This window comes from Rattus rattus, chromosome 3, assembly GCF_011064425.1.
Source record: "Rattus rattus isolate New Zealand chromosome 3, Rrattus_CSIRO_v1, whole genome shotgun sequence".
In the NCBI taxonomy this organism is placed as follows: Eukaryota; Metazoa; Chordata; class Mammalia; order Rodentia; family Muridae; genus Rattus; species Rattus rattus.
Genome location: NC_046156.1, coordinates 50,566,001 through 50,585,394, shown reverse-complemented (window position 1 = coordinate 50,585,394; position 19,394 = coordinate 50,566,001). Strand labels below are relative to the sequence as shown.

Sequence of the window (19,394 nt, the reverse complement as noted above, 5' to 3'; positions counted from 1 at the left end):
ACATGTTCACTCCTTCTTCAGTCAGCAGGATGTAAATCAAGAAGAGATGACCAAAGTAATGAATTTCAACCTAATATGCAATTACTTTGGCAGTAAAGAAAGTATGGTCAAGAGCCCACTGTGGCCTTAACAGCTTCCAGAGCAGCACTTCCTCCGCCAGGCTAGGCTCCCTGCTGCTGGCACGGGCAGCCTGTTCCCTTCTGGCTGTTAAGATTTCCTCTCCTCTCCATCTTTTTTTTTTTTTTTTTTTCCCAAAAGGTTCTGGGCATGATTCCAGATACCACCCACGTTGTGGTGAGGTGGGGGAAGGAACTTCAGTAACACTTGCAGATTTTTAGATAAAAAACAGAGAAGCAGTTGTAGCAAGCTAGAAATATTTCTTCGGCAACCTGAGATTAATAGGCATAACCTCTCCTTGTATTAATAAAGCTTATCAGCGGTCTAAAGCTTAGCAAAATCTTTCCCATCTAAAAATAGTAGGCTATGGCAAGTAGCTTACTACTCTGTGCAGTGCTCCTAACACCCATCTCTCAGATAATGGGTATCATCTGTTCACATTTCAAGTAGGCAGTGTTAACTCAAGTGATGGCACAGCGGGTAGCTGTCTGTAAGGTGGTACAGCAGCACACAGATGCTTGATGTCCTTGTCCTCTCTGCTACCCTGACTACAAGCTGCAGAGACTTGTCTCACAGCAGCTGCTACAGAGTGCAGTGGTCTGCCAGATTCTTCCAGGAGTCTAACTCTACAGGATCTTTCCAGCTAGCAGCTGTTTCTCCCTCGGTGGAAGGAATCTTTGCATGCTGTTCACCTTTATGCTGTAAATAAGGATACCACTGCCAAAACCAACTTCTAGTTTCTAGTGAAACCAGATCTAATAGCAGCTTTCTATTTGGGTTAAACTCAGAGTAGTTAGGTGGGAAAATATGGTAATTTGGATAAAAGAAAACCCAAAACAATTGCAAAAGCATGGTTTGTATTATTTCTTATTGTTATGATTTCCTCCAACCATAAGGTTTTCACTGGGGTGCTTTGCATCAGGTAGTAAGCTCAGGGAAGAAAGAAGGAAAAAGTAGACAAAATTTCCAAAGTATCACTCATCTCCACTCTCAGACTAACAGCATATCTGAGAAAGGACAGGCTACATCAACCATTCTCCAATGAGCACATCCAAACAGATGTCTACTTGCTGCATCTTCAGGCCAGTATACAGCAGTATAGTACTTATCAGTATAGTGTGCTACTTCAGTATACAGCAGTATAGTACATATCAGTATAGTGTGCTATTTCAGTATACAGCAGTATAGTACTTATCAGTATAGTGTGCTATTTCAGTATACAGCAGTATAATACATATCAGTATAGTGTGCTATTTCAGTATACAGCAGTATAGTACTTATCAGTATAGTGTGCTATTTCAGTATACAGCAGTATAGTACTTATCAGTATAGTGTGCTATTTCAGTATACAGCAGTATAGTACATATCAGTATAGTGTGCTATTTCAGTATACAGCAGTATAATACATATCAGTATTGTGTGCTATTTTAAAGCACAACTTATGATGGTTAGACTGACTTCTCTGTAACACTGAGGCTCACTAAGAAAAGCTTAACCTAATAATTTGGGTTCATTATGGTGGGTATAGGGAGTGATCTATAAGATGGTATAGTACTTACTAAGACAAAGACAACACAGACAACCCAAAAAAGTTATAAACTTCAAAAGAAAAACAATTATAATTACTTGTTTATTGATCTTACTCATTTTTACTACCCAAAGTTGAGTTTCCTTCTGAAAATGTATGGTCTACACACTCAGAAGTAAATACCCTAGCTGCCCTCCCTCCTTCCCACACCTAATTCAAAATTCCCTTCTCTCTCTTCAATTACAGGAAATTAAAAGCTACCAGAACACTACTATGATCCTATGGTTAAGTGACACTGAGCTACCAGAGCACTACTATGACCCTATGGTTAAATGACACTGATCAGGACTATAGACAACGGTTTATTATATTGTTCTAGTCAATGTTGCAGTATATTCTTTAGTCAACACATTCGCTTGGCACTAAGTACCCACTTCATCCTACGGAAGATGCTGGAAGAAATAAGGCTCTCTAAAATCTGGGTATGTGCTCTGGCTCCCCATATAGTAGTAACAGATGGCTTTGCCATGAACTTTCACTACTCCACTAGGAACATGCTGGCTACTATAACCACACACACAAACATGGAAGTCTACTTGTTGTATCTTTAAAATCTAAATTTCAGGCCATTTTAATGTGCTATTTTAAAGCAGCTTTTCAAATAGTTAAGTAGATATGATGCCTTTCATCTGTGCCTTATCCAGATATTGTTTAATGTGGGTCCTCTAAAAATTAGGTTAGGTCAGACAACTTATTAACTTTGTTATTTCACATACCTATCTAATAGCCTTTAATTTCCTCAGGAAGGTTTTCTCCTAAGGGTGAAGAACTAGACTCAAAGGTAAACAGCAAGCACTAGGAAAACAAATCATTAAGAAAGCATACCTTAGACATACATGGAAGGACTAGCCTTTCTAACTACTGCGATTATCTGAGGGCCCAGTATCACTCTTCTCGTTCTCTGAGGTATTTAAAAACATATATATTCTGTCCCATTGCTTTTCTAGCATACTGTACACAGAATTTTGCAGTTTAGAAATTATGGGTAGCATATTTCTTAGGTAACAGCACTGAGCCAAAAAGACTATCAGAAACTAGACAATTTAACAACAACAATTACTAAGATGTATATTAAAACGCTAAGGCTCCTCCATCTTTTCTAACCCTTCTTCATACATCTTCCAGCTGATCATTTCCTTAAGACTCTACCACCAGCCAATGCCTTCTCAGAGCATAGACAAGAAGTCGGAACAGTCAGGTACCCCTCCCCAGTGTAGCATCTTTTTTTGATTCTTAGCAGAGACCAGTCTGACTCCCATTTTAAATATATCCAAAAAAACCCCAATAAACATCAAACAATATTGTGAAATAAGAAATACCCAAGTTTACTATTTTTCACTTCAGTTAGATAAAAAAGTTTCCTAAAGGAAGGCTGGAGAGATGGCTCAGTGGTTAAGAGCAGAGGTCCTGAGATCAATTCCTAGCATCCTTATGGTGACTCACAACCATCTGTAATGGAATCTGATTCCCTTTTCTAGTGTGCAAGAAAACAGAACATTTATATACATAAAATGGGAGGGTCCTTTTCTTTCCAATAACTTGCCCTCAAACACATACATCAGAGAATACGAATTGAAAAAGGATCATTTTTGAGCTACAGAAACAAACTAGGTACCTTCAGCTTCTTTCATTTTCTGGTACAGAAACGTTTTCTGAGACCTAGCTGGTTTTGGCTGTTCCCTGTCTTCCTTCTGTCTCAAGTTTCTTAAGTTCTCAGTCTCCCCAGATGGGGCCTGAGTTTCCAGGAGGGAGTGGGTGGGCAGGCTGACTAATCACAACACACACATCCTTCCTCCACTGTACCCTTTTGTATGTCACCAATAACACACACTACTAGAATCCAATTCCACAGACAAATTATGCCTTTCAAAATGAGACTCAATGTGATACTGTGTCAAGGCAGGTTACTGTGAAGAATGAGGTACTCTCAGGCCCATATAGCTGAGTTACTGAAACCATGAGACAACACTTGAAAGCTTCCCAAAGCAAAAGTGCTTTTTTATCATCAGCCTCTACACGTTTTCTTCAAGAGATAACTTCACTGGTCTCTACTGTCTCCCTAAGAGCTGCAGTCAACCAAGCAGTCGCCAACCAAAGGTAAAAATAGCAAGTTAGTGACTTTTTATTCTGTGCTTTGAAGGAGGTGTTGAAGTAGCACAGAGGTGTCCTTCCTAATCTTCTAAAAAACACAATTTACAACATAATGTAAAACACATTCAGACCAACTTTCCATGTCTTCTTAGCCTAACTACCTTACCCTCATACCATGCTAGCCTACCCTCTCCTAACATGCAACTACTGGCAGCTCTAGATTTTAAGAGAAAACTAGCACTAGTGACTGCAGACTCCTGTTCCATAGAACATATCCTTACTTTAGTCCCACTCACCCAGCACCACTGCTGGGGCTTTCATCTCCCCAAACTTGAAAAAAAACTTCAAAAGAACAGTACAGTAAATATGTATATACTCTTGATTTAGAATGGATCTTTGTGGTATACACATACACAGATAGATATATATATATACACACATATATACATATATATATACATATATATATCTGTCTGTGTGTGTGTGTGCATACTTTCATATAATAGAGGCAAAAAAGGGTACAAACATGAAAATTCTAATAAATTCTTTGGAATTCATCTAGAATAAAGAATTAAGATACTCTCCTACCAAATCTCAATATCATTATAAAATTTAAGAATAGGTTGGGTGTAGAGGTGCACGTCTTTAATCTCAGCACTTGGGAGACAGAGGTGGATAAATCTCTGTGGGTTTGGGACCTGTCTGGTGTACATAGCGGGTTCCACAAGAGCCAGAGCTATATAGTGAGACTGTGTCTCAAAAACACAAAAACAAAAACAAAAAAACTAGTCACTTTTCACATTTGAAAACATTTTATTTCTCACTACTGTGAATGATGCCCGGCATGCGTATGCCATAGAGTACAGTGGACATCAAAGAAACACACTGAGCTGTTTTACTGTTGTGATGTTTGTTTGTGAGTCTTGTCCTTTCACCTTTATGTGAGTTAGGGGCACGATAGGCTCACAGGCACAGGAAGCAGTGAACAAATAAAACTGTCTCAAGCAAAGTGGAAAGTGAGGACAGACACCCATGGCTGTCCTGTGACCTCCACACTGTGCCACGGTATGTACACATGGAAATACACATTTCAGGAAGGATATACAGTCTAAGTCCTGTTTCCTGGAAGCCTGCACAACCAATTTGATACATTAGCTTAGATTTCCTGTGCTGGTTGAACTCATTTGTGTTTTTAAAGATTTTTAACATTTCATTTTCCCCTCATCTATTAAATCTTACCTTGGCTATAAAATAGAAATGATTTAAGCTTTACACTTGTATCCAGAATCTCACTTCCCTCTACTCTATTTTCAGTGGTTTCTGTAGGTATTTACGTTGGCTTTCTTCCAGCAAATACATGTATACATTCTCATTTTCCTTCTCTTACTTTATCAAAAGGTATCAAGCTAAAATATTCTGCACATTCTGTTCCTTGTTGGAAGTCACTTTGTTTAGATTCATAGAGCTTGTATCAAAAGTCAGGCCAGTAGCACACACCTATGATCCATTCCAGCTGAGGCAGGAGGATCACAAATTCCAGGCTAGCCTGGGAAAGACCAAGCTAGTTTACTATATTCACCTTTCCCTCTATGCCAATGACATGCTAAATAGCACCTTTACATTAAACAGACATATCCTACTGCAAGCTAGGTGGACATGCTCTTTTTTTTTTTTTAAGAGGAAAACTTGTCAATTGCTTACAAACAGGCCTATCTGTACGCTTCACACAAATGTCTATGGGAGGAAAACTTAACAGGAAGCAAACAAATAGTGGATAGACCTAAAGAGATGCCTGCCCACTTGGTTCTCTGGCCCCATTGGGTAATATCTTAACCTAACAAGAGGAAGGTAATAGTTAAAAGCAAATTTTTCTTCCTTGGCCTGAAGTACAGCTTATGTGAGGTTTAAAAACCAATTACATTTTAAATTCATGCATTTGTTCAGTGAGTCAGTGGATCATGCTGAGTCAGCGCAGCATCTGGGAAAGCTAGACTCCGTCTGTCTACCTGAGATGAGGAAACAGAGTCTGCCAACCAGTGTTTAGGTGGCAGAACTGTAAGCAGCTACCGATATGTAGCCATCACGTTGATGAGAATTCATGTATTGAGGGCTAACAAGACAGGACCTACATCACTTTTTTTTTTTAAAGTTGCCATCCATTAGTTGCTTCTCATAAACTTATAGACTCAAGCTGTCAAAATATGAAATAAACCTGACTTCCAGGAGCCCAAGTTACCTAATAACTATGTAGCAATTACTTCTAAAGGAGCCGATGGGACCTTTCACAATGTTATCCTATAGCTGGGCTATGTTTTTAACTTGAAATGATAGAGTGAAAGCCCTACTGATAACTCTAGGATGAATAATGCTAAATATGCCACACATCTACAGTCCAGACGGACCAGCATGTGTAAATTCGGGTTTTCCTGAGTCCCTGTCTTTTGTTGTTTTCTAACCAGTGGTATGCACAGGAGCACAAAGATCAAGTTTTCTTGCTAATACTGCACAGCAAATCGAAATACACATTGAATTTTGTTTAAGAGCTATTTTCTCAATAAGTAACACTGTTGGGATATCAGTAATCTAAGCAATTTTCAATTTTTAAAAAACTCCCGATATACAAAGAACCAGCCTCACAACACAGGGAGTACTAGATTTGAATTTTTACTTAAAGTTGATGAGAAAAGAAGTTTAAAAGCAACATGTATTACTGCATTAAACAATAAAATTATTAATATCAGGGTGGTGATAGGGCTCAGCAGGAAATAGTGAATGCTAACAAGTCTGACAGAGCAAAGTTCAATCCTGGGACAAATATGGTGGAGAGAACCAACTCCTCCTACAAGCAGTCCTCTGACTTCTACATGCATATCCACCCACTCACATACATACATACATACATACATACATACATACATACATACATACATACATAGAAATAAAATCCAATAAGTAATAAGATCCTAAATGCCCAGATTTCCTTGACATTTTTACTTTCATTGTCTGTCTCAGATTAATGGCTATGGTTTACAAAACAATTTGTTATTTTTAAAAAACAGCATTATCTAAGGGTTGCATGTTCACAGATACAAAAACAGGATGGGAAGTAGTTGGGGTTACATGATTTGCTAAGGCAACTTGACACTGAAATGTAAAATAGCAAAAACTAAAAACAAAAATCCCAAACAAGCCACAAGCTCAGTAGCATTTCTTCTTTTGGAGCTATGTGGGGAAAGCAGTCCCCAACTGTTTCAAGGGTTAGTCTACTCAAGACTGTGGTTACAGAAAGGCTGAGAATAATTCCAGAACAATTGTGAGTTCCGGGGGAAAGCAACCAGTTCTTTCAGAACATACATTTTTTTTTTTTTTTTTTTTTGGTTTTTTTTTTTGGAGCTGGGGACCGAACCCAGGACCTTGCGCTTCCTAGGTAAGCGCTCTACCACTGAGCTAAATCCCCAACAGAACATACATTTTTACAATAAGTGAAAGACAGGGGAAAGGAAGGAAGGAAGAAAGGAAAAAAGGAAGGAAGTTGTTTTATGTTGCTAATGCCCTGATATTATTGAGATGCTAATGTGCAGAAGGGCAGGGTTTAAATTCAAGCCCCACAGGTTAAAGCTCTCCTCTGAGTCTTGCTTCCTTGTTACAGTGTAGACAATGTATGGGTAATCCAATGCTGACCACTTACTAAATAATTTCCTATTTATATCTCAACTATCTGTATTAGTATAGGGAAGATTCCAATTCGGTGTGGTTAAAACTGACTATTGATTTGTATGTTTATGGGAAGAGGGTTTACCTGAGAAACTCACTGAGTATTTTCAGGAGGTACCATACTTTAAAATAAGCAGCAGAAGTGTATTTTAAATCCATTTTAAAAAAATTTACTGCTAAATGGTGACAAGGAAAATTTTCTCTAAAATGCTAACATTTAGTATAGAGAGCAGTCCCTGAAATTGAAAAGATTCCTTTTATGTTTGTAGTAAAACACTCAAAAAGCACCCTGTGCAAGTCACTTTCAATCGCGGAATATGTTAGAAAGACCCAGCAAAGTTAAATCTTCACAATATAAAAAGTTACACTGTTGGCCATGCTGGCATAGACCTTTAATCACTGGGAAGGCAGAAGCAGGCAGATCTTTGTGAGTCACAGGACAGTCTGGACTACAAATCAAGTTCCAGTCAGAATTACATAATGAGACCCTGTCTCATAGAGACCTCAAGTTCGATTACCAGAAACTACATGATGGCTCACAACGATCTGTAATGGGACTGGATTCCCATTCTAGGTGTGTGTGGAGACAAAGGACTTTTAAACATAAAATACATGAATAAATAAATCTTTAAGAATTATATTTAATTTGGTTAAGGTTAAAATAAATGCAGTTGTCACTAATGAATTCTTACTTCCTAATATCACAATGCTACAGAACCGTATCTACAAAGTTATTATAAGGCTATTACTTTTATTGAAATCATCTACTTTTAAATAACAGGATATGTGATTAATAAATTTTAGTTTCATTACTATGTTTGGCATGTTAAGTATTTATTAAGTGATCTTATATGTAGAACCTAAAAAGCCAAACTCATATGGGGGAAAAGGTAGTTAGGTCCCAGGGTTGAGAGAACAAAAAGACACAATTCTGATGTCCTAAAATGAACAGACCTAATAGGTCTATTCTTAACCTCCCTAATGCTGCAACACTTTAATACATTTCCTCATGTTGCGGTGACCTCCAACCATAAAATTATTTTCACTGCTATGTCATAACTAATTTTGCTACTGTTACAACTCTTAGTGTCAATATCTGATATGCAGCTGTTGGACCCAGAGGTTGAAAACTGCTGCTTAGGGGGGAATACTTTCTGAAGAGCTGCAGGGATGCGCAACAGCGTGGCTAGCAGTGTGCTGAATTTTTTACAAAAGGTAACTGAGGAAATAGTTATGTTAACTGGCTTGATCACAGTCATCTTTTGATAGCGTGAACAAACACCACAGTATATAACATTGTACTCTTTGAGTACATTTAATTTTGCCCATTATATCTTTAGAAAGCTGAAATAAATGAAGAAAAAAACCTGGAGTATTAGGTTACAGGTTGAATAGAACTGTAAAATAGATTTTAAAAGCCCCGAAAGTGAGGTTTAAAGTTCCTTTGGTTATTTACAAATATTTATATTTATTTTTATTCTCCTGTGTATGAACAGTTGTGGGCCTTGGATCCCTTGGAGCTGGAGTTACTGGCAGTTGTGAGCTGCCTGACTTAGGCACTGGGAATGAGACTCCAGTCCTCTGGGAAGGCAGGGAGTGAATGCTCATAACTGCTAAGCCACTACTCCAACCAGTAAGTGAAGACAACAGGCATATGATTAAATCTCTGAAGTTTTAAAGCATTACTAAGCAAACCATGAAATATCCTTTTGTTAACTGCATGCTTCCTGTTTTCCCACAAGAAAGCAGTTAGAACTGGAACCAGGTAGAGCCTCCTGACTCTCTAGGAAGGGATGAGGTTCTGTTAATGGGAGCCAAGTCTACATACAAAGTTAGCTTGGAACACTCTTCTAATACCCCTTATTTGGCAGTCTTTCAGTATGGGCATGGAAAGTTCTCAAAAGCTTAAATAATAATCCTCTAAGAATTTCCTTCAAGTAAAGGAACATTTGGGCTATGGTGATCCTAAGGTCAGCTTAGGATCCAGCCTCAAATGGACATGTCTACCTACTGAGTTCTTTTTCAGTACCCCAAAGGAGTTCCACCCCTGTTCTTGCAGCACTTATCCTGAGGAGGAGGCCTGGCCATTCTTTCCCGTCAAACACCAGAGCCACATTAACACCGGCATTGGATGGTACCATAGCTCATGAGCTTATCAACTTTCTAAGGCCTGTCTTCCCTCCCCAGCACATGCTTCCATCCATTCTTTAAACCCACAACTCTGCAATCCTTAACTATACCAATCTGTGCTTTTCTTCTGAAGTCAGAATTTCACCAAGATGTTTCTCAAAATCTTTAAAATACTATTATTTTCAGTCTAAGAGTTTATAATATAAACCAACAAGTTTAAACTCTTAACTTGACTACCCAGAAACTAGAGGTAAGTGTATGTACAATGTGTTAGAATTCTACTTAGTATTTCAAAAAAAAATTTAGACTCGAGAAATAGTACTAGCTTAGGGAGAGGCCCGGTGTTCCCTATTTTTCCTATAGATACCCTCCAGCACTCTGTCGTAAATGGCCTTCCTGTTTTGATAAAGACTGTTTAGGAGATAAAGTCCAAAGAACACAGCTAAGGGCTTTCATTGACCCTAACACATCCTTAATTCTAGATAAGCAATCATTCCAGGTGCTTAGGTAGCCAGGGTCCAAGGACAGGCTTCAAATTAACGAATTTCCCTTCTATTTAGATCATTTACTGTTTTTATTTTTCTTTCTCTCTGGAATATGTACACAGTTTTAAGAATGCTCCAATGGGTAAGGGAATCTGTAGTAAATTTAAATGACCTAAATAATCTTATGGGAATCTAAGCTCTATAGGACTTATCTGTAGTTGTGTCTAGCACAGGTCCTATGACAGGAATTACTCAAACTTGACTTCTGCTTCAGACTCACTCCGAATACGTGAGAAAAGTAGCAGGAAGTTATTTTTCTGATCTCTCATATGGTGTGCAAGGTTTCTTCCTTGGGAGATAGGTCACTTACATAGATAGTGACTGTAATCCTACCCCAATATTTAATTTCAAAATAATTTTTGGCGGCTTGGTCATTCAAAATGCCAACCCATTCTCCACCAGCTGCCCTATCTTCATGTCCTCTCCTACTGTGAATAAGTATGTCTAATTTAGAGCCCAGATAATAAAATATTCTGAAAAAACTCCCTTTGTGACAGTTATCTTTCACATTCCAACTCCAGGAAAGGTACTGATTTAATAATCAATTTAAGGAGGACCCAAAAAAGCAAACAATTACACTGAGTTTGCCAGGCTCTTGACAAAGTGCCTCAAAAAATGCAGTAAATAAGTGGGTTAAGTATGCTTTTCTCTCAATTAAAACAAGGGAAAGGAAGTGGAGAAGCTACCTTTAATACCAACTATACTTGTTAGCACAGGCCATGCATATGAGAGATTAATAAAGGGTTAGGAGAAGATGAGGATCTATCTAAAGAAGACAGAAGGTTTTTTGTTTATTTATTTTTTAAACATGGTTTAGTTCAAATTTAGCAAAAACTGGCAATATGCTCTCATTCCAATCATGCCCAGTTTTCAGCTAAGCCCCTCTATGGAATCAGAAAAGAATGTGCAATTATGAATCCATATTCCCCAAATAGGAAAATGCAAGGGCTAAGATTAGTTTTATCAATCACCCATTCCCAATTACAAACCGGCAGACAGGGACTTCTCAATCCAAGTGTTTTCCATGTACCCTTTAGAACCCGGAAGCATCCTTTACCCCACTTACACTAAGAACCAAGTTTTTGTTAACCTTGATTTACTCCCAACTGGCAAATAAGAACAGAAACCACCTCCAGAGTAATGTTTCCTCCTGGGAAATACTGGAGAAGGGGTGTAGTGAGGTCAGCCCCTCCAGGATTTGTTTTTCCTTGGACTTAGCCTACAGCTTATTACAGTGAGAACATGATGTCCCCGATCAACTAAGTCTCTTTCTGTTACAACCCTGAAGCAAACAGATTCTACAGCAGCTACAAGGCTGTTACCAAGGCCACTGTATTGATCAGTGTAATTAAGATTCACAATTCATCAAGTCCAGCACAACAAGCCAGCTGGGCCACTCTCTTCATATTAAGCCAACACTGGGAATCTTCCTGTCTTGCTTGCTAAGAAGTCTGGAACTGATGCTGGCACTAAAAACTCAAGTACTGAATTAGAAGCTGGAACCACCTGGACACGAACAGAAAACTGAATCTGTTACCAGAGTAACTGCATGTATCTGCCATCTCTACAAAGCACTTATTTCACTTTCCGAAACAGGGAATTTTGAAAGTCTTCCTTTCCCTCAAATCTTGCCAAAGTCACACATTTTACGTAAACATCACAAAATTTAATGCCAACTAGGACCAGAAGTTCATGGTTAGGACAGCGCTGGCCCATTTCCAGAAGACTGTAATTCTAGAGGTATGCTTCAAAGACAAGTGAGCATCAGATTGTTGGGCGTCAAATTCAGCTTTCGGTTCAGCTGACTGGACACCCAGCATTATACAGTATGAAAGCTGGGAAATTTGCTCAGCATTGCTAGCAAGGCTGTTAATATTGTCAGGGCCCTACCATACATTCCAAATGCTGTTCAACTTTTCATTATTTCTCAAACTTGCAACTCCCTGGGGACAAAGTTTCTTAAATCCAAGATACCAGTTTCAACCTTGAGCAGAGGGTCCCTAGTGCTTAAAATGTTTGCTCCAATGGCGAGAATTTCAAATTGCCTCCTTTATTACATGTAAGGATGGCGCTAGGCTGACTGCTTTATGTTTCTATGCTACTAAGCTAATAAATGAGGCGGCCATGGAGTGTGTATTCTTCTCTTCTCTTCCCTTCCCTTCCCTTCCCTTCCTTTCCCTTCCCTTCCACTGCCTACATTAGAAAGAGATGTACTAAATGAGTGGAAACTCTCATTACGCTCTCTCCTGCAGTCCCTTAGTTACTGCCTTATCCATTATAAGGGAGGTATAAGTTCATAACAGTTCTGGCAATAAAAAAGGAAAGCAAGTCAGTCACCACATGAGTCCAACTTATTTTCTCCTGGGGACAATCACTTCCCAGTATTTGACTTAATAAACATTCATTAACAGTACTGTGTGTCAGACACTATTTGTGTGAAGCATGGTCCTTGACTTCAATAAGCTCTATCTAGAGAAATCAAATGATAAGGTTCATATTTTATCAGTTCAGTATTAAATATAGTTTGAAAAGTACAGTTTCCTATGAAGAAAAGTGAGCAGAGACACTTACCCAGTGTTGGTGAAAATCTGGTTTCTGTGTATAAAAGTTTCTGAGTAATACTCTCAAGGCAATAATGAGTCCCAAAGAGGAGGGTAACAATACCACCAGCCCCAGCTTTATTCCACACCACAAACACAAAGTGCAAGCTAGAAACAAACATTTTTTTTTTTTAAAGCAGATTCTAGATCTGTAAAGAAAAGAGATACTATGCTTAGGAGGCTGTCTACTTAAAGCAAGGTTTTAAAGTCAGGATCTATGAATGGGTTTCAGGCAGCCCTATTAAACCCTCTAGCAGTAAATATGCATTTTTGTGCTCCTCCGAATTTTTCTAAGGACAGAAACTATTGTTTCATGAAATTCTTCAAAGATTGAGGCTCAAAAGATTATGCATTATGCATAGTCTAATGCAGCAACTACCAAAGGCCAAAGTGAGACGATTCTAATTCTCTGCCTTCTACACATGCTCTGTATGTAGTCACCTCTTCTAGACTTAGAAACACAGACGAAGGTTTACATTTAAAAAATTTAAAATAAACTTCTACATCTTTAAGATAACATTAACAATCTGATTAAATAGCAACTAAGCAGTAAAAGGCTAAATGTTAATATGCCACTCAGCAGAGTCCTATGTCCTTCCTCCTGAGATGGCAGAAACTCAGAGAAAGAGTAATATTCTGAAAGAAATTCTGAAAGAAAGAGATATTTAGAGAAACCTAACCATCAAAGGAGATTTCATCAGTAAATTAGACATGGGGGTTTATTTATGGAAAACCAACAATCTGACACACTGTCAGTTTCTGAAGCTCCAAAGACAGTTACTGTCTGCACTACAACAATGTAGCAGATTTGTTTTGAGTAACTGCCAACATTTAACAGTGTTCTCCTTCAGTTGTGGTACACTTCTCCTTACTACTAAAGGAGTGCTTCTCACTTCAGGCTTTCCTGACAAACATACTTCCTGAAAGCACTTATAAGTTGTGTGTGAATAAGCTTTATCATGTAAGTTATAGCACAGCAATCAATGTGGTCCCATGAAAGCTGCCTCTTTAATTCTCAGTCAGGAAAAAATGTCTTCCATTATTTCTCATGTCTACTATGGGACAAGACTACTATCTTTTCATGTTCTCTAGGTGTGAGGATGTTTACGGAATTGCTTATGATAACCTGTATCACTAATGATCTTAGCCTTCAAGGTTAACAACATTTTTTCATTATTTCTTAAGTTTTATCTTCCCGGTATATGGCATTTATGACCCCCTACAAGTCACAACAAATGCTCACTGAAAAGAGGGGACAGGGCCAGCAAGATGCTCAGCAGGTAAAGACAGTTGCTGCAAGCCTGACAATCTGTGCTTGATCGCCTGGACCCACAAGACAGAAGGAAAGAATAGACTCATGTAAATTATCCTGACTCCTCCATGCACACATATCCTCCCTCCATAAGTTAATGTACTAAAAATTTTAAGGAGGGAATAAAATATACTTTAAAACAATTGCTGTTGGGGTTGGGGATTTAGTTCAGTGGTAGAGCACTTGCCTAGCAAGCGCAAGGCCCTGGGTTCGGTCCCCAACTCCGAAAAAAAGAAAAAGAAAAAGAAAAAAAAAACCCAACCCCCCCCCCAAAAAACCCAATTGCTGTTGCTATCTTAACTTTCAAATGTCTTTCAAGTTCCAAACAACAGACATTAATTAGGCAAATGCAGAAACTTAGGCACATGAGTTATTCACTTAAGGGGATACCGATTAATAGTAGTTGGCTTCTTGACTGACAAATATTCAAGTCTTGAAGCAAACTAGCAAGCCCTGTAATATCCTTAGCACTGGAGTAGACATCCAAGAATACAAAATTGGGCATCATTATAGTTGGAGAATAAGAAATGCTTTTGCTTGATGGGCATATACTGTATCTCAAACAAAGCAAACAATAATTAAAACCTGGCAAGAAAAACATACTAGAATCTGACCCGATTGAGAAGCATTAAAGTCACCTATGGCCCCAGGAAATGTCCTCAGTTCCAGAGGGGCCCCAGGAATGGGAATGATCCAAAGATTACCCGGTTTAGAGTCAAACTGGGATCCTTTTGGATGAAGACTACGCCATTTTAAAGAGACCCTTTTCTCACACTATTCAGTACCATGCCAAGTTCTCCTGCACCCTCCTCACCTTTTCCATACTTTATCACATTACACATGGAAGAGGTTCAAAGTGACCGAAGTCATAACGTCTAGGAGCTGAAATTCTGAGAGGGAATAAAAAACCAAAACCAGTTACCCAGAATTTACTACATGACCTTGACTGGTCCTCAACTGGCCCATTAACTAAATAAATGCCTCTTATCACCATCATTAAGGGTAGGTAATTAGTCATCATAATGCATTTTAATACAAGTACAATGTACGTACCACACAACAAAACTCAAAGAACAAGATTAACAACATGAGGACACATATACTAGCAAATGGAAATTTACAACAGGGTCTTCCCACACTCCTGGCACAGACTTGCTTATTTTAGCTAATGGAAAATGAGTCTCTAAAGTCATTAGTACTTGGCTTCACAATAATACTCATTTGTGATATTCCTCTCAGAAAGTAGAAAAGAAAAAGAGATATTTACTGGTGTTGGCATTTAGCATCTCAGCTACTGGTTATCTAGATTGGCAATTAACAATTAAGTACTATATGCTTAAGTACTATATGCAAGGTACAGAACTAGGCCCCATATGTACACTGGTAAACGAGTCCTTGCCTCTATGAGTTTACAATGTATAATACAGATTTTGGCTTATCAATATTGACTTGCAAGAATATAGTTACACTGAAAGAAAAAAAGGAACAATAAAAATGACCAATACTCTCTGGAGTAGTTAGACAAAAGGTGGGCTTATGGTAAGAGATAAGAGTCAGGGGGATTCGGCTATCAGGGTTTCCAATTCTTTCCCTTAAGTCATCCGAAGTACTGCACGTAAGTATTTTGCTTGTAAGAACTCTAACTTTGTATTCAAATAGTGCAGACTGCAAAAGGTCACTTCTCCAACAAAGCAGTCAGGAGAATGAGAGCACTAAAAATGAGGTCAACTGGATCCCTTAGGATCAAGGGATCTTCTATAAACCCTTTAAAGGTGTTCTTGGTAACAATCTCAATTGTGTGAGAAAGCAGAGCTAAAACACAGTGATGACTTCTTTTTTTGAGACCAATTAGTTTCCTGGAGGAAAATAAAGTTCTCTCAGGCACTGAGAGCAGCCTAACTAGTTCAGGTGCAGGAACCTTGGGGATTAACTATCTCTGCAAACCTTGCTCTGCTGAATTTATATCATCCCTGAACCCCACAAATACCATAGGCAGGATGAGCTTTGAAATGACTTTAAACAAGAGGGAAATATTTCAGAAAGGTCACCTCTTGCTGTTGGTAGACTGCTAATTGGGTACCAGGCTAGAGGAAGGTCAGAGAATGTTTGACAGAAAGCACTGGGGATCCCAATCCCACCGCTGAGAGAGCTGGTTAGACTCAGTCCTCCTTGGATCACCTTTTCCAAGAGCAGTACAAGGATGTCCTTTGAGCTCAACCCTCAGCACAATAGGCTGAACTTGTTCTACTTCAGTAAGTGCAGTAAAGAATGAGCAATCATTTCTTACCACCCACCTCTCCAACCCACCCAAGCTTCTTTCTGGAGGGATGTCTAAGCGATCTATTCACATGACTGGGATCAACCCGCATCCATGACAGTGTCTACTGTCACCAACCTCTAAATTTTCCTTTCTCTCATACTTCCTAACAAGTGGAAGACTGAGAGGAGAGTATCATTTTGCCCTTCAATCTCTTGTTGCTTTTAGAACCTTCAGCTGCACAAACCAGTTCATATAGTTCTTTCCTCTTGCCTCTAAGCTATCACGCAGTTGTTGGTGAAACAGCCAATTCTTCCCCAAGAGATGCCTTGAAAAAGCGCTGCCTGATTTCCCCCACTCACCTGAGGGGAAATTTCCTGCACACCCTCATCCCCTGGACAGGTCAGCTGAGTCGTTCACCCCCTCCCAATCTCGTCTTCAAGGCCCTCCTCCATCCAGGAAAAGTCAGTCGCGAATTTAAGGCCTGGCCCTGTCAGGCTTCAGAAAGATCCAGGAGGACTCCGGCCGAGGGACAAAGAAAAGCGAGGTCAGAGCGGCCTCTTTGGCTCTAGATAGGCCCATCGCCGCTCACCGGCCACCCCCTTTATCGTGTCAATGGTCCTGAGCACCCCAAACCTTAGCCCGAAGTCCCGAACTACCCGAGTCCGGGCCCGGGGCTTGCTCGCGCCCCTTCCGCGAGGGCCCTCGCCGCCACCCAGAGCCCCCGCACCTTCTTGGGAGCCTTGGTGACCGTGGCCATGAAGGAGTACTTCTCGGCGTCCTCGATCTCCTTGGCCTGTTTCAGCTCCTCCCCGACACCGGGCAGCGGCATCGCGTCAGGCATCGACATCCCCCGGCCGGCCCGGCCCGCGGCTAACCCGCCGCCCCCGCCTCTTCCCCTCACGGGCGCCCGCCCGTCCGCGCGGCGCCTTGGGCCACGCGCTCGCCCGCCTTCCCGCCAGGCCCCGCGCCGAGCTGCTTGGGCTTCCGAAGGGCTGTGACCCGCGCGCCTTGTCGGCTTCTCAACCCAAGCCTGCCGGACAGCGACGGCGGCCACAGAAGAACCAGAAGCAACAGCACGCAGCTCCGACCTGCCCGCGCAGCCACCTCCGCCACACGCAAGCACGCACGCAAAGTAAGGGTAGAGGGCGGAGACGCCACGTCAAGTACTGGCAGCACCAAGGAGGGTGGGGAAAGAGGCGGGGAGAAATGGCGCGCTCTACTGACGTCACCACGCTAGACCGGGCCGCAGGAACCGCCCCTCCTTTCCTGCTCCGGGATGATTAGCTTCCCAGGGTGAGTAGTTGTACCTTGTCTGCCGCCAGGTGGTGCCATCAGCCCTGTTGAGCCGTGTGTGGTTCCTATAAAGATGCCACAAGACTGAGGGTCTTGGGACTGCCAATTCCCCAGGAGACCTCGGAATGCGGAGGTGGAAGGGCGTCGGGGATCGGGAAGATGGCATATCAAAAGCGATGCTTAGGAGCATAAGCCAGAATTCTAAAGGACGCATTTTCCGGCCCTCCATGGGAAAATTCAGTGTTGGAGACCTACTCACTACTCACTCGCGGCCCACACACACCCTGGGCCCTTTGGACCAGAAGCCTATTTCCAGGGGACAGTGTTTGCTTTTTGACTTCACAGGGGGCAGAACAAGCTGAGAGTAGTCTGGTTTCTACACAACCCTTTATGACCTCCATCACCATCTCCTCCTGGGCCTTGTCTGTTTACAAGACCTTCAAAGGGCTGCAGTGCTGATGTGAAGAGGTCATTAAGATAAGGTTGATGGGTGGATCAGAGGGCAGAGAACAGGGCAGATTGAGAAAAAGCCACGGCCAAATTGGTTCTCTTGCTCCACGCACTCTCTAGGCAGTAGTCTTTCCCTGCCGGCTCCACTTGCAGTGAGTGTGCAAGTGCAGGGCGTTCAGTTTGGACTAGCACAGTCTCTGGGTTCTACTGTGTACTGTGTCCCGTTAAAGGCCCTGGGATGATAGAGGTGTATGTGGCATATTTATGTTTCCAAGAACTCATCCATTTGAGAAGGGAAAGCCTGTTTGTAAGCTGGGGTCAACTGAGGTATCTTATCCTTTGAAAGTCATTCAGATGACATTGGCTCCAATTCCTATGTCCTGTGGAAAGTACAATGCTGTCCCCAGGATTTCTGTGAATTACTCAGGGGACTTAGGTTTTCATGGTCACCTTTGGCCCTAGTCTGCTGCCTCATCCGAAATTTTATTCACTATTCCAGTCTTACTGTTTCTTTAGCTCTTATAGTCACATCGGCCCCTTTCTCTTTCCAACTCTCACCCCTAGACCACAAAAATGAGGCTATAACATGTAGCAGAACTTTTAATGAAGTTTTGTGGGTCGCAAGGGAGAGGTTACATCACACAGCAAACAGTCTTCAATTACATTTTCTGAAATGTTCCGAAAAGAGATTTCAGCCATCTCGCCATTGGGATTTCTCAGCGGCCACAATCTCCCTCAAGCTCTCTAGTACACTACACATCTAGCTGCCTCCTGTGACTCTTTTTTCATTCCTTTGCTTTACCCTTCTCTCTTGGGTGGACTCAGAGAAGCCAGATTCTTCTCTACTATGCTGGGAGTAAGTCTTCCTGAGGACCTTTCCCCTAATTGCTTCTCTAAGTCCATTCTTTTATATCCATCACCTCACTGGGTTGTAGGTTGTTTGTGATAGGGTCTCACTATGTAACCTAGGCTGGCCTTGATCTCTTACCCTGTGCCACCATTCCTGACCTTACCAGGTTTTAAAGACTGAACTTCATCAAGAAAAAAGTGGTCTTAAAAGACACTACCCCTCCCCCAATATTCCAGTGCTCAAGGTTTCTGGAACCACTGAATTCTTGTGGATGTTTGAAGAGGGCTGTTGAAGTACCTCGAAGGATCACGATGTCTTAAAATGTTAGCATTCTCTCATGTGCCCACTCTTCAGAGCAGTCAGATTTCTCTCCTTGGGAATTCTATGGCCAAAGGGGACAAAGAGATGAAGCCAGAACACGAAGCTCAGCCGTGCAGGGCCAGG

General features: G+C 40.9%; 1 protein-coding gene across 3 annotated transcripts in view; it reads right to left on the bottom strand.

The window, feature by feature from the left end:
* Positions 1 to 17,473, bottom strand: part of Ahcyl1 (adenosylhomocysteinase like 1) — a 34,192-nt gene extending 16,719 nt beyond the window's left edge. For 2 of the 3 annotated variants that reach the window (XM_032897509.1, XM_032897510.1), the window contains exon 1: positions 17,085 to 17,473. In XM_032897509.1, coding sequence (XP_032753400.1) covers positions 17,085 to 17,204 — 120 coding nt within the window. In that variant the 5' untranslated portion in view covers positions 17,205 to 17,473. Of the gene's footprint in view, positions 1 to 16,716; positions 17,027 to 17,084 lie in introns of those variants that run through there. The other variant, XM_032897511.1, reaches the window with a different exon arrangement.
* Between the last annotated feature and the right edge of the window lie 1,921 nt (positions 17,474 to 19,394).